The sequence below is a fragment of the Bos indicus x Bos taurus genome, chromosome 14, assembly GCF_003369695.1.
Source record: "Bos indicus x Bos taurus breed Angus x Brahman F1 hybrid chromosome 14, Bos_hybrid_MaternalHap_v2.0, whole genome shotgun sequence".
Taxonomy (NCBI): domain Eukaryota; kingdom Metazoa; phylum Chordata; class Mammalia; order Artiodactyla; family Bovidae; genus Bos; species Bos indicus x Bos taurus.
Window position 1 is genome coordinate 73,461,587 of NC_040089.1, and position 13,469 is coordinate 73,475,055.

A 13,469-nucleotide genomic window follows, 5' to 3' on the forward strand; every position below is an offset into this window, starting at 1 on the left:
ATCATTTGAGTTATGATTTTTTTACCATCAAGAAACGTTTGAGCACCTACTATGTGCCAAATACATTGATAGGAGCTGAAAGGATTTCTTAGGACTCAGGACATTTATCGCTAAAACCAGAACGATTGGTCAACCTAGACTATAAACAGTCTACACCTTCAAAGAACTAATAGCCTAGAAGAAAAGTCAAATATAAATCAAAAACAACGTGACAGTGTTAGTGAAGTGGATAAGTGAGGGTACCATGGGAAAGCAAAATAAGGTATCTATCAAGTACTTTCTGAAAATCCATAGCTCTCAACCCTAGCTGCTCATTTTACTTTATTTTTATCATCACTTGAGGAAGCTGAGGTGCAAAACATTAAATGATTTGCCCTAAATTCTCAGAGATTTTTATTTAACTGGGATAGGGTTGGGGCACGGGTATTTTTTCAAGTGCCAAAAGAGATTAAAATATGCAAGCAAGGTTGAGAACTACTAACCTAACCCAGGTTAAGTATGAGAAAATATACTCAGATAAAGAGGGTGAGGGGAGAAAGATTGTCCATTTAGGAGGAAGCAGTACGTGAAAATGTCCTGAGGCAAAACAAGTATGGCCCTTTAGAACACTAAGATCTGCTCAGAGCAGCCAGATTAGAACACTAAGATCCGCTCAGAGCAGCCAGAACATAGGATGAAAACAAGATGAATGAGATCCAGGTACTAAAGGGCCTTAAAAAACCTTTTCATGAGTTCATGCCTGTGTAAAAAGAGAAAAGTTGGCTATTTATAGTCCGCTTTTTATATAAATATCTTGTTTTTCTGAATGCCTTGATGGGTTTGGACAATCAAGGTGTCTTTGAGCTGAGTTTGAGAACTTCCTACTCTAGACCTGAAGAGGATGAATAACAGCAGTGAAGCAGAATTAATGTAAAAGCATAGGGGATATCGGGGATTATGGCAAATTGCAAAGCCCACGCCCACAGAAAGGGTGCAGGCACCACTCAACTTCGGCCTGTTATTTCCATTCAGGAATATTTGCTGTTAGATAATTAGATTTAAATAAAGGGGAAAAACACTCAATTTTAAAATGAGACAGCCACTTCATTCTTACTAGAGCTCTTGGTACTTGCCATCTGTTCTTCCCCAGGAGCATACTGGACACCTTCCAACATGGGGGGCTCAGCCAGCATCACATCTTTTTGCCTTTTTATACCATCCATGGGATTCTCCAGGCAAGAATGCTGGAGTGTGTTGCCATTTCCTTCTCCACCCCAGTGAACCATGTTTTGTCAAAATTCTTCCCTTTGTCCCATCCATTTGGCGTGGCCCTGCCTGGCACAGCTCATGGTTTCATTGAGTTGTGCAAGCCCCTTTGCTATAACAAGGCTGTGATCTGTGAAGGGGTGAGCCACCTCTGCCATGTGGTAAAAGCTATTTATTGTTTATTGAATTCGCAGGCCAGTATTAAAGCACGTCTCTCCTCCGTCCCTCACCCTAAGCTAGTCTAGCAGGGGGCATGAGCAGCTTTCAAGGGAAAGAACAGGAGCTCTGGTGTAGGTACTGCTTCCCCCTGCCACACTCCTCTCCCCTCTCAGCCAGAATCTCCGGGTTTTATTTTATCAAGGAAGCTGACATGTCATCATGGATGGGGCAGACTCAGGGGCTGATGTGCAGTGTGCCTCTCAGTGTCATTCCTAGTCCCGCTCAGGTTATGTCTGCTGTACTCAAGGCAAACTGGAGAACAGAAGACAGCGAGGGATGCGGGGTGGAGCCTGGTAGATTTATATTTCAGTCTCTCTTAGCAGTACTGAGGGCAAGATACCCAATTCTGAACCTCAGTCACCTCTTCTCATGAAAATGAATATGAATATAAAGTATATATATCTATCTTGATGGGTTTAGAAAATTGGAGACAATTTGTGTAACATTTAAATTGGAATGACACTCAAATGCATAGTTAAGGTGACTGGAAGTAACACAACTTAAACCTAATTAACAACAAAGTGTTTGCACGTGCAAGTGAAAAGTCAGACGTGTACTAGCCATCATCAGGACTCAGTTTCTCTCTACTGTTCCCTTTGCTGTGTTGGCTTCATTTCCAGGCTTTCGAAGCTGAGGGAAGATGTAGAGGAATGTCATCCTTACTGTCAGTAGTCCCAGCACAAAGGAAGATGCCTTTTCCTTTTTTTCCTCAAAGGTTCTGCACATGTTCCAAGATCCAGACTGAGTGGGCCACTCTCAGGTGACATGTATTGCCATCACCATTTTTCAAGAAGAAATGACTGGTTTGTGGTATAGTAAACCCTCCTTGTGCCTAGAGGAGAAAACGTCACTACTGAACCAGTAACTGACCTGGTGAATGGAATAGTGCTCATTATCAACATGAGCCACAAGTCTTCACCTGGACTAATAACTGTCTGGATGCAACTGTCAACACTGTCCCACATTACGATCTGGGACAATTGAAAAAAGAAGAATCACAATGTCCTCCATGTCTGGGAACTCCTCCTGGGAAATCTGATTTCCCAGTTTGAGTTCAGACTCAGGTACCAATGTTCTTTTAGTCACCAAGCTGGCTCCAAAGGGTCCCAAAAATTGAGAATCCTGGTTGAGGGATACTTATTTTGCTGATCAGCCTAGAGCCAAAATTAGAACCTCACTTAAACCGTGTATACCAAAAATGGAAGGGGCAGGGGGGTTGTTCCTTAAAACAAATCCAAGAACTACTAAGAACAATTCTTGTATTATTACTAAAAGTAATTAATTACAAAAATTACTAAAAGCAGGGATGGATCCTGGCTGGCAAAAACAGGATAATTTGTATTTTATATTTTATATTGTACTATTATATAGACCACATACCTTATCTTCACAACCACTGCCAATCTATTTTGTTGCAAACCTTCCCAAGTTTTCAACACTCTAAAATGGAAAGTCTTGGTTCTTCCATGTGAACTGGTCTAAATATTACAGGGAGTATTATTCTAACTGCAGAAATATAAAAGTAACCTTTTAACACAAAAATCACCATTAATTTACATTTAAGAGAGAAAGAAAATCAGAAATGCTGGATGAAGCCCAAAGCTTTGGGTGAGAGCATGCATCATGGGATGAGAGAAAATAGAGAAGTGAAAAACCAGCAGTGTTCCTTGCTCCTGGGTACATTTTTACGGAGGTCAGGGAAAGTATGAGTGAGTGAGTGAATCAAAGTTGCTCAGTCATGTCCGACTCTTAGCGACCCCATAGACTATACAGTCCATGGAATTCTCCAGGCCAGAATACTGAAGTGGGTAGCCTTTCCCTTCTCCAGGCGATCTTCCCAACCCAGGTCTCCCGCATTGCAGGCAGATTCTTTACCAGCTGAGCCACAAGGGAAGCCCCAGGGCAAGTATACTTTAGATTTATTTAGCAATATTTGGCTGCCATTGTTCTTAGAGAATAGTTACCATTCAATAAATATAACAAATCATTATAATTTCTCTAAATTATCATCTACATGTTTATAATGATTAAGAGGTTAGAGATATGTAGCTAATGCTACGTCTCTTAATCTTCAAGGCTAAAACCACGCAGGGAAAATTCTCAGACAAGCCTTTAATTTTCACAGTGAATGCTTCCAGGAATTCCACTTACTGTTCCACATGTCACTAAGCTGCCCTCAGGAGTACAAAGAAGATCAGCTTCCACATATTTTGGTACCAGTAATGCCACAAGTTCTGCATTATTATAAGGAACGTCCATCCTTTGTCTGTGGCCCAGAACACTGTGGTTTGAACATCAGAGAGCCCTATGGCACCATAAAACTTTCATGATTTGGCAACAAAAATTCTAGGTGATCCCACGGAATGCAAGTCAAAACATTCTCATATTCCTCCTCAGTGTATTAGGTACTTATATGGTAAGTCATGCATTTTAGGTCTCCACCCTGTCCCAATGCTTGAGTTTTCAGTTTGAAAAAAAAAAAATTTTCCCTCAAGAGGTCATCCAGGGTAGAATGTGAACTAAAGTATTTATACTCTAGGAGTTTTATACTGCTTAACTTGCCAACCATGTCGGTGACATGTTTAAATTAATGACATTCTCTAGAACGTTTGTTGATCCTCAAACTACATTCTGCAGCGAGATGTCAATTAAAGAACATTTTGGTACATGCCAGCTATAATGGTTTTCACCTGATGTTAGTGATGAGTGCTCCCAATGTTTTTAATATTTAAAAAAACACACAAATCATTTCTAAGAAATATTTGAACATGGTGAAAGAATGACCTAAAGTTCCTTTTCTTTTTTTCATTAAAATGAGCACATCTACCTTTATGCTTTTACCTTGGGGAGGAAATATTTTGGGGATCCCTTTAGCAATCTTGTATAGTCTATAAACTCCTTTCCAGAATACTTTCTTAAAATAAGTAAAAGAAAATAGAAGTATAGAGAATTATAGAATTATAAAGAAATGAAGTATATTAAAATATATTGACGCAGGTTCACAGACCTGAAGTTCCTGTTGATTTAAGGACCTAATCTTTGTGTGTGTGTGTATGTGTGTGTGTGTGTGTGCGCGCGCGCGCACGCATGCTCTTGCACACTAAGTCGCTTCAGTCATGTCCGACTCTTTGCGACCCTATGGACTGTAGCCTGCCAGACTCCTCTGTACATGAGATTTTCTAGGCAAGAATACTGGAGTGGGCTGTCCACCTTGAGGGGATCTTCCCGACCCAGGGATTGAACCTGCGCCTCTCACATCTCCTGCGTTGGCAGGCAGGTTCCTTGCTGCTAGCGCCACCTTGGGGTCAGTCGTTTCAGCCGCTCAGTCGCGTCCGGCTCTTTGCGACCCCATGGGCTGCAAAGCTGCTAGCGCCACCTTGGGGTCAGTCGTTTCAGTCGCTCAGTCGCGTCCAGCTCTTTGCGACCCCATGGGCTGCGCACACCAGGCCTCCCTGCCCATCACCAACATTGCCACTTGGAAGTTCCCTCTCAAAGATTTTATTCAAGAGGGAGTTCAAGGCATTTCAACAAAACATGTTAGCAAGCGCCTTGTCAGAGGAGACAGATTCACACTTAGCGGGAAACTAGGAGAAAGGGTGGCAGCAGATGTGTGAATGATGGGGACTGCGGCAAAATATAAAGCACATGCCCTGTCTACAGAGGGAGCCAAAAGATTTTTCCCACATGGAAACATAAGACCCTTATGGCCATCTGTTTCCCTTTTGCAAGAGAAGCCAGACATCTAGATTTTCATCTAGATGGGTTAATGTTGGCTCGAGAAAAAATTAAACACGGGGACAAAGGGAATGCAGGTAAACCTTTTATCATATTTGTCTGGGGGGCTACAAGTTTATAAATTCAGAAAAGTAAGGAGAATTGGAAGAAATTAATTATTCATATTTTAATGTATCTTTTACTATCAGTATCTTTATTACATTTATTTTTAAAATATAAAAATAAATTTAAATGTCCCTTCCGAGAGTGGCAGCAAGATACTGTAAAATAATAAAAGTCTCTAGGAGGCAAACTGCTTCATGATTCCAAGAAACATTTACTGAACACCTGTGTCTATGCGCCAGGTAATATATAAACTGGTGAGAGTATAAAGATTAAAACATTCTTTCCAAAGCTTACCCACCAGTGCATAAAGAATTGTACCAAAAGAATACAATACAATCTGTTAAGGCGCATCATAGAGATACATAAAAAGTACAAAGGGAGTAGGAGATACATCTTTCCAGAAGATTGGCAGGGATTCTCAGAGGAAAGATCTCTTTGAGTAGACCTTTGTATTAAGGGGCCCAGATTTTTAATGATCTAACAGATTATTCTAAAGAATTGGGCTTTATCCCAGTGGAAACAGAGGGTCACGGAAGAATTCTGAACGTAGAACTGATATGGTTAGATACAGCATGGAATGGCCTACATGAGGAGACAGACAATGAAGACCCACAAGATTATGGTTTCAATAGTTTAGGGGTCCAGGGCGGTAGCAGGGGACATGAAGTGAGATTGCTTGGTTGGAAAGATATTTAGGAAACAGAAACACCAGGACCTGGTGGGTGATTGTACCCTGGCAGGTATAGTAGCGAAAGAGAGGGAGGAGCTGAGAATGACTTGAGACTATATAAGAGGCAGTCTAGTACAAAGCTTGGTGGAAAGGGGAGCACACAGTCCCTGGAGCCTGACTACTTGGGTTAAAATCCTGTCACTTCTAACTCACTTACTATGTAACTTTAATCAATTACTTATCCTCTGTGAGCCTCGGTTTTGTATATATGTCAAGTGTTCTTTTGTGTCTAAAAATTAGCTGTTATTATTTATTATTATAATTCTGGTAAGGATGGTGGTTTCATTCAGTTTGTTTCTTCCAGAAGACTAGCGCTGCATCTGTAATGCTTTCAGGCAATTCTAGGTTTGTCTAGTTGAATATATGGATCTCTGGTTGAGAAGAAAGTACAGTGATGATGGCTAGAGCCTCTTACACAGATGAAATAGCCTGAGGCATTTTCAGAGAAGGCCCAGGGTTTGAATCAACTCCAGGATGCTAGTGTTTAATGGGTAGATAGAGTAGGAGCCATGCTGGGAAAGACTGAGGGCAAGAGGAGATGCGGTGACATATGAGATGGTTGGATGGCATCACTGACAATGACATGAGTTTGAGCAAACTCCAGGAGATGGTGAAGGACAGGGAAGCCTGGAGCACTGCAGTTCCTGGGGTTGCAAAGAGTTGGACACGACTGAGTGACTGAACAACAACAGAGGAGGCAAAATCTGCCAAAGCTAATAATGAGAGGCCAGAGAGGTAGTAGAAGGTGAACAGAAAAGCAATGTCTAAAGCTCAAGAGAGGAAATGATTTTAGAGAGAGTACAGTCAACACAGAAAATACTGCATACTACACGCTGACTAACAAGCATCTATATGTAACAATTGGGAAATCTTTAATAAAGTAATTTAAAATGGCTCCTTGATAGTTGACATATAGAAAAGACTCAAATTTTAGTTTCCATTAACCTTAATTTTAATTGCATATATTGAGAAAGAAGAATTTAAAAAAAAACAAGTAGGCTCCTCTATCCATGGGATTCTCTTGGCCAGAATAATGGAATGGGTTGCTCTGCCCTCCTCCAGGGGATCTTCCCAACCCAGGGATCGAAACTGCATCTCTTAGGTCTTTACCACTAGCGCCACCTAGGAAGCCCAAACCCAAAGGTAATTTACAGGGAAGGACATTTGCACCTTTCCCAAGAAATGCCTTCTGTTACTAAGACTGGAATTATGAAAAGGTCTACTTATTTTGGCAGTGTAGAGCATAAAGCATAAAATGTTGAGTGTTACCATTACAATCAAGTCCTGACTCTACCACTTATCAAGTATAAGGTCCAGAGAAAATTATTTACTTGTGTAAGTTTCCACTTTCTCAAGTGGGAAATGGAGGACCACTGTCACTTAGGATTTTGTTGGGACAGGAGAAGATATTGCACATAAGGGATTTAGCACAAGGCCCCTTACAACAAATAGTAGCTTATGATATTTACCCATCGTGGGTAATCATGAGAAAGTTTGAGGATTGTTTTTAAAGAATAAGTACTTTTGGAAGAATTCAGTTCAGTTCAGTCGCTCAGTCGTGTCCAACTCTTAGCGACCCCAAGGACTGCAGCATGCCAGGCCTCCCTGTCCATCACCAACTCCCTGTCCAGAATTGGTCTTTCCATACACCAACAAAAACCTTTAAGCTCTTTCTAGTAGTGTAGCCTTCCTTGCCCAATCACTGGGAGTCTTCTAGGAGAATCAAGAGCCAGATCCATAATTTCCAAGACACAAGAGTTGAGTAAGCTTTGTGCTTCTCATCAATTGGGGGCTGGCCAACATATTTCTTCATAACCAGTAAAATGCATGACTCATTAAACAAAACACCTCAACTTCCATACCCAAAGAAAAGTCATACAGTCAACTACCAAAGACAGATAAATGAAAATACTAATAATATATCACAGGTATCTTTATCATATCCCCAAATTTTCTAACTAACCTGATATTTCAGAAAGATGAAAAAACAAATTTTTTTAAATAATTTCTCTTTTACTTTATAATAAATGAAAGAAAATAAATTCATAAAATATATTGAAACTACCTGGCAAAAAAGCTCTTGTAAATTCATCATCTTAGTTTCAAAGTCCATGGTAGTGCCTCTGAATTTAAAATTGAATAAAAATAATCCTAAAAAATGGCCTAATGTGTTATTTACTTTGCATTTTTATGAAAGACTACTATGCTTTGCTTTTAGCAAACTGGTCATTAAAAATATGAGACTATTCAGGGAAATGGAACCACAGGAAGTATGATAGTACTATAGATCTTAAAGCAACCAGAGCAGATGTTCCTAATCATACTAAAAACACAAACTCACAAACCAGTTTGTTCCAGCTACAGAATTAGAAAAGTGCATATAATTTAATGGTATGAAAAATAGTTCAAGCCAGGAGGTAGTAAAACTGCAAAAAAATATAAATCTAAAGAGTCTGTGCCAAGGAACATTTTACAAATTCTCAAGGCTGAAAAATCTTGAGATTTTTCTTGCTACAGGTAGGAAGCTATTACCTGAACTAGTTTTTAAAAATACAAGGAATATGTCTTTAAGGTAGGAAGCTATTACCTGAACTAGTTTTTAAAAATACAATGAATATATCTTTGAGGAAAACAAAAAACACAGACACACACACACACACACACACGCTGATACACTGCATGCACACCAATTACCTAATAGTTTTTTCCCAGAGAAACATCTATCTAAATCTAGAATATCATTTATAAACAGCTTTGGGAAAGTTAAAATCAGACTTCTCATCAGTTTAAATTTATAATTGAGAAATAAACAGTACATAATGTGATACAGAATTAAATTGGCATGCACAGTAAAATGTAAGCTCTAAGGACAGAGGATTCTCTTTGCAAATAATGATCTTGGCCAAGAGCCTCCTTTATGTACAGAAAGCTCTATTCCTTGCTTATAGCAACCCGCAAGGTTACAACAGGTCACTGTATGCTGCTAATTAGGTTTACAAATGATATGTTCAAGCCAGGTGATATTTTATAGCTGGATTCAGCCTAAGTAGAAAACTGTATCAATAAGGTCAAACTACAAAAACTCATTGTCCCACAATTACAGATCTTTTACTCATATAGTATGAATTTTAACATTGCAAATATACAATGCCATTAAAAATTGGTTTGATGCTTAATATCTCTCAAAAACAGCAAAAAGAAAGAAAGCAAAAGACAAGTAGGAAAACTTTTGTGTCTTCCTACTTGTGTTTCCACAGATATTCAGTGTGTTTATTCTCCGAAAGTTAATTAAAGTCAATTTTGTTAGTAGACCCTAGGTCACAATACTCTTCCAAGAAAGCAAAGTGATATCTACTGTGTATAAAACAGGAAAATCAAATGCAGTACATTACCTTGTGCTACCTGTTGAACTGCCAGCATCATCCCAGAAACAGTATCCGGAAGCAAGCTTTCTTTCAGACTGTAATGTGTCGCCCACTCCAAAATAGGCAGCCGCCGTCTACACCACTGTTTAAAGTCTTCACAACGGGGGATACGCATCTTGCTCCAGGGCAAGCTTTTCTTTTTCCTCTTTGCCCCCGTCATTTTCAGATTACCTCTTGTAGATTAAACTTCTTTAAACAAGAAAAAAAGTGTTGTAGAACACCTCCCTTCAAAGCCAGGCTCCAAATCGTCTGTGGTTCACAATGTCAAAGCTATCCGGGAAATAATAAGAGAGAGATTAACAAAAGCATATATATATACACACACACACACATACATATGCAGCTAGGCTGCAAGTTTTATTATGGTACAGCTAATTATTCTAGATAAAAGATGCAGATTAAAACCATGAATTTTTATCTGAATGAGATGAGAAATGGTACCTCTTGTTAGTGTAATATTTTCTGATCTTGGAAAAGTAGTGCATTCAGCATTAAGTTGGTGTAGAGCTCTCTTGCCAGTAATTCCCCTTATACTGACTGTAGTCTTATGTTTTGGCTTATATCCCAGTGGCTAATGAGGTAGTTCTGGGCATGTGTTGCAAGTGGGCTGGGTTATGCTAAAGAAACCAGGAAGCATTCAGCTATTCCTGCCTTCTCCAGACAAACTATGCGAAATCAAAAACCAGAGAGGTTTAGTTGTGCAAGATGTAGTCAGAGAATCTAGATTTACTTCTTTGGGAAGTGGGTATTTTCAGTATATCAAATGACTGCCATTTCTGAAATATTCAGAAACCTAAGAGGCTTTGCTAAATGCTCTTATCTTTTTTTCCCCTGGGAGAGGAGATTTTCATTCATACAGAAACATTCAGACAGCCTCTGCCCAGTCTGGCAACAGAATAGCCAGTTCTCATAAACAAACAGAAATTTCATTTCATGGGCTAAGAAAATAAGCTTACATTGAACAATTATTTGTGGCAATATTTCTTCTTTGTGTCTGAATGGTTCACTCAGTTTTCTCTATTTTTCCAAGTCATATAATTCTCACACTTAGCACTATCCTAACTGAAATTTCTCAGGAATAACATATGGTTCATAATATTGTTTGAAGAGTTCCCAACATTTTTTATGATTCTGCCCTCTTTTCACATGACTTTTGGGGGGTTTCTCTGTTTCAGAAAGGATGTTACATTTAATAATGGAATAGTCAGGCTGTCAAAGACCTTTATTTTATCACTGTAAGGCCTAGCTCCAAAAAGAAAAGGCCTGCATTTATGAAGACTGTGCCATTCGAATTAAACCAAAGAGCTAATACATTAACAAAAAATGTGACGCCAACAAGAATAGCATGTACATAGTTTGCTGCAGCCCTTTCAATGCCTATTTGACCAGAGTAGAGATCTGTCTGGAAGTCTTTAAAATAACAAAATATTGCTACTTGGATACCTTGGATACTTCCAGTGTCTCTGGCTGTAATTTTTCCCATTGTTTTTAGGTTAAGGTGAAGAGCTATTCTCTCAGTTCAGTTCAGTTCAGTCGCTCAGTCATGCCCGACTCGTTGAGACCCCATGAATTGCAGCACGCCAGGCCTCCCTGTCCATCACCAGCTCCCGGAGTTCACTCAGACTCACGTCCATCGAGTCAGTGATGCCATCCAGCCATCTCATCCTCTGTCGTCCCCTTCTCCTCCTGCCCCCAATCCCTCCCAGCATCAGAGTCTTTTCCAATGAGTCAACTCTTCACATGAGGTGGCCGAAGTACTGGAGTTTCAGCTTTAGCATCAGTCCTTCCAATGAACACCCAGGACTGATCTCCTTTAGAATGGACTGGTTGGATCTCCTTGCAGTCCAGGGGACTTTCAAGAGTCTTCCCCAACACAACAATTCAAAAGCATCAATTCTTCGGTGCTCAGCTTTCTTCACAGTCTAACTCTCACATCCATACATGACCACTGGAAAAACCATAGCCTTGACTAGATGGACCTTTGTGGGCAAAGTAATGTCTCTGCTTTTGAATATGCTATCTAGGTTGGTCATAACTTTCCTTCCAAGGAGTGAGCGTCTTTTAATTTCATGGCTGCAATCACCATCTGCAGCAATTTGGAGCACCCAAAAAATAAAGTTTCTCACTGTTTCCCTCTATTTGTCATGAAGTGATGGGACTGGATGCCATGATCTTTGTTTTCTGAATGTTGAGCTTTCAGCTCACTTTCATCAAGAGGCTCTTTAGTTCCTCTTCACTTTCTGCCATAAGGGTGGTGTCATCTACATATCTGCATATCTAAGGTTATGGATATTTCTCCCGGCAATCTTGATTCCAGCTTGTGCTTCTTCCAGCCCAGCGTTTCTCATGATGTACTCTGCATAGAAGTTAAATAAGCAGGGTGACAATATACAGCCTTGACGAACTCCTTTTCCTATTTGGAACCAGTCTGTTGTTCCATGTCCAGTTCTAACTGTTGCTTCCTGACCTGCATACTGGTTTCTCAAGAGGCAGGTCAGGTGGTCTGGTATTCCCATCTCTTTCAGAATTTTCCACAGTTTGTTGTGGTCCACACAGTCAAAGGCTTTGGCATAGTCAATAAAGCAGAAATAGATGTTTTTTTCTGGAACTCTCTTGCTTTTTCTATGATCCAGCAGATGTTAGCAACTTGATCTCTGGTTCCTCCTCTGCCTTTTCTAAAACCAGCTTGAACACCCGGAAGTTCATGGTTCACATATTGCTGAAGCCCGGCTTGAAGAATTTTGAGCATTACTTTACTCTCTCAGTCTTCCACAAATGACATCACTGGCCTTCTATCTGTGCAAAAATACTTTTCTTTTTAAATGCAATGAATCCTAAATATATAGCAATATATGTACAGTTTATTCATAGGTACAGAATAGAATTTTCTTCGTATTTTTCCAGTTGTTTACATATGCTACATTTATGAACATTTCATTAGATTTAGAGTCTCACCACAGACTCATAGTATTTTAGCCCTATTCTTTTAGTGTGAGAGGTAGATTCATCAGATAAGTAAATTCACCTTTAACAGAGATGTTATGTTGCTTTTTCTTCACAAACAGCAATCTAACTTTGTTTTATATACTTCACCCATTACATAAACAAAGAAATTCAGAAGCTATATATAAACTGAGTATTGCTACTTTTATAATCAAAATTAATACTAATGATTCTTTTCTCAAAATATATTTAGGTTAAAAATTCAAATCCAAGTTAAGAAATGAAAAAAGTAATTGAAAGCTTAAATACTGAAATAAACAGTCAACACCTATGATTTGTGCAATTTCAATCATGTTAAAAAAAACTTTGTGTTAAATGCCAGTAACAAAGAATTCATATGAACAGAATTTTTGGAATTGAAGATTAATCTATATAGAAACATCTAAGCATATTAGTGCCAACAATTGCTCTAAAACATCCAAAGACCAGGAAGGCTTCCCTGGTGGCTCAGACAGTCAAGAACCTGCCTGCAATTCAGGAGACCTGGGTTTGATCCCTGGGTCGGGAAGATCCTCTGGAGAAGAAATGGCAACCCACTCCAATATTCTTGCCTGAAGAACTCCATCAGTAGAGGAGACAATCTGTGGGACTGCATAAAGTCAGACATGACTAAATAACTAACACTTTCATTTTCATTCTAAGACCAGGAGGGAAAATAATGTTTGATAAAATAGTTCTGAAGTCTCTCAATTAAAAAAAAACAAAACAAAACAAAACAAAACCTCCTAAAGTTAGAGTAGATCTTTCCTAAAAATATTTTTTAAACTCCAGGTTTTCTTCCAATTCCATGTGCTTAGACATTATTTAAAACATGCCAAAATCTCACTCTAAAGCATGCTATCAAGTGTAGTATTGATTATAATCAGAAACTCAAAAAAAGCTTTTGTGAAGAAATTTATGCACACCCGTGAGACATTCAGAGCACTTTACCTAGCCCATAAAATTCAAAGCTAAACATATTTATTCAAAAATTTCAATGGCTAAAATTAGCTTAAAATTCAGTACTA

The 13,469-nt window shown here is 39.1% G+C and overlaps 1 protein-coding gene across 2 annotated transcripts in view; it reads right to left on the reverse strand.

Moving 5' to 3' along the window:
• Nucleotides 1-13,469, reverse strand: part of SLC26A7 (solute carrier family 26 member 7) — a 167,209-nt gene that overhangs the window by 141,826 nt on the left and 11,914 nt on the right. Inside the window, exons 1-2 of one of the 2 annotated variants that reach the window (XM_027561584.1) lie at nucleotides 9,901-10,015; nucleotides 9,427-9,729 (exon numbers count right to left, since the gene is read on the reverse strand). In XM_027561584.1, coding sequence (XP_027417385.1) covers nucleotides 9,427-9,619 — 193 coding nt within the window. In that variant the 5' untranslated portion in view covers nucleotides 9,620-9,729; nucleotides 9,901-10,015. Of the gene's footprint in view, nucleotides 1-9,426; nucleotides 9,730-9,900; nucleotides 10,016-13,469 lie in introns of those variants that run through there. The other variant, XM_027561585.1, reaches the window with a different exon arrangement.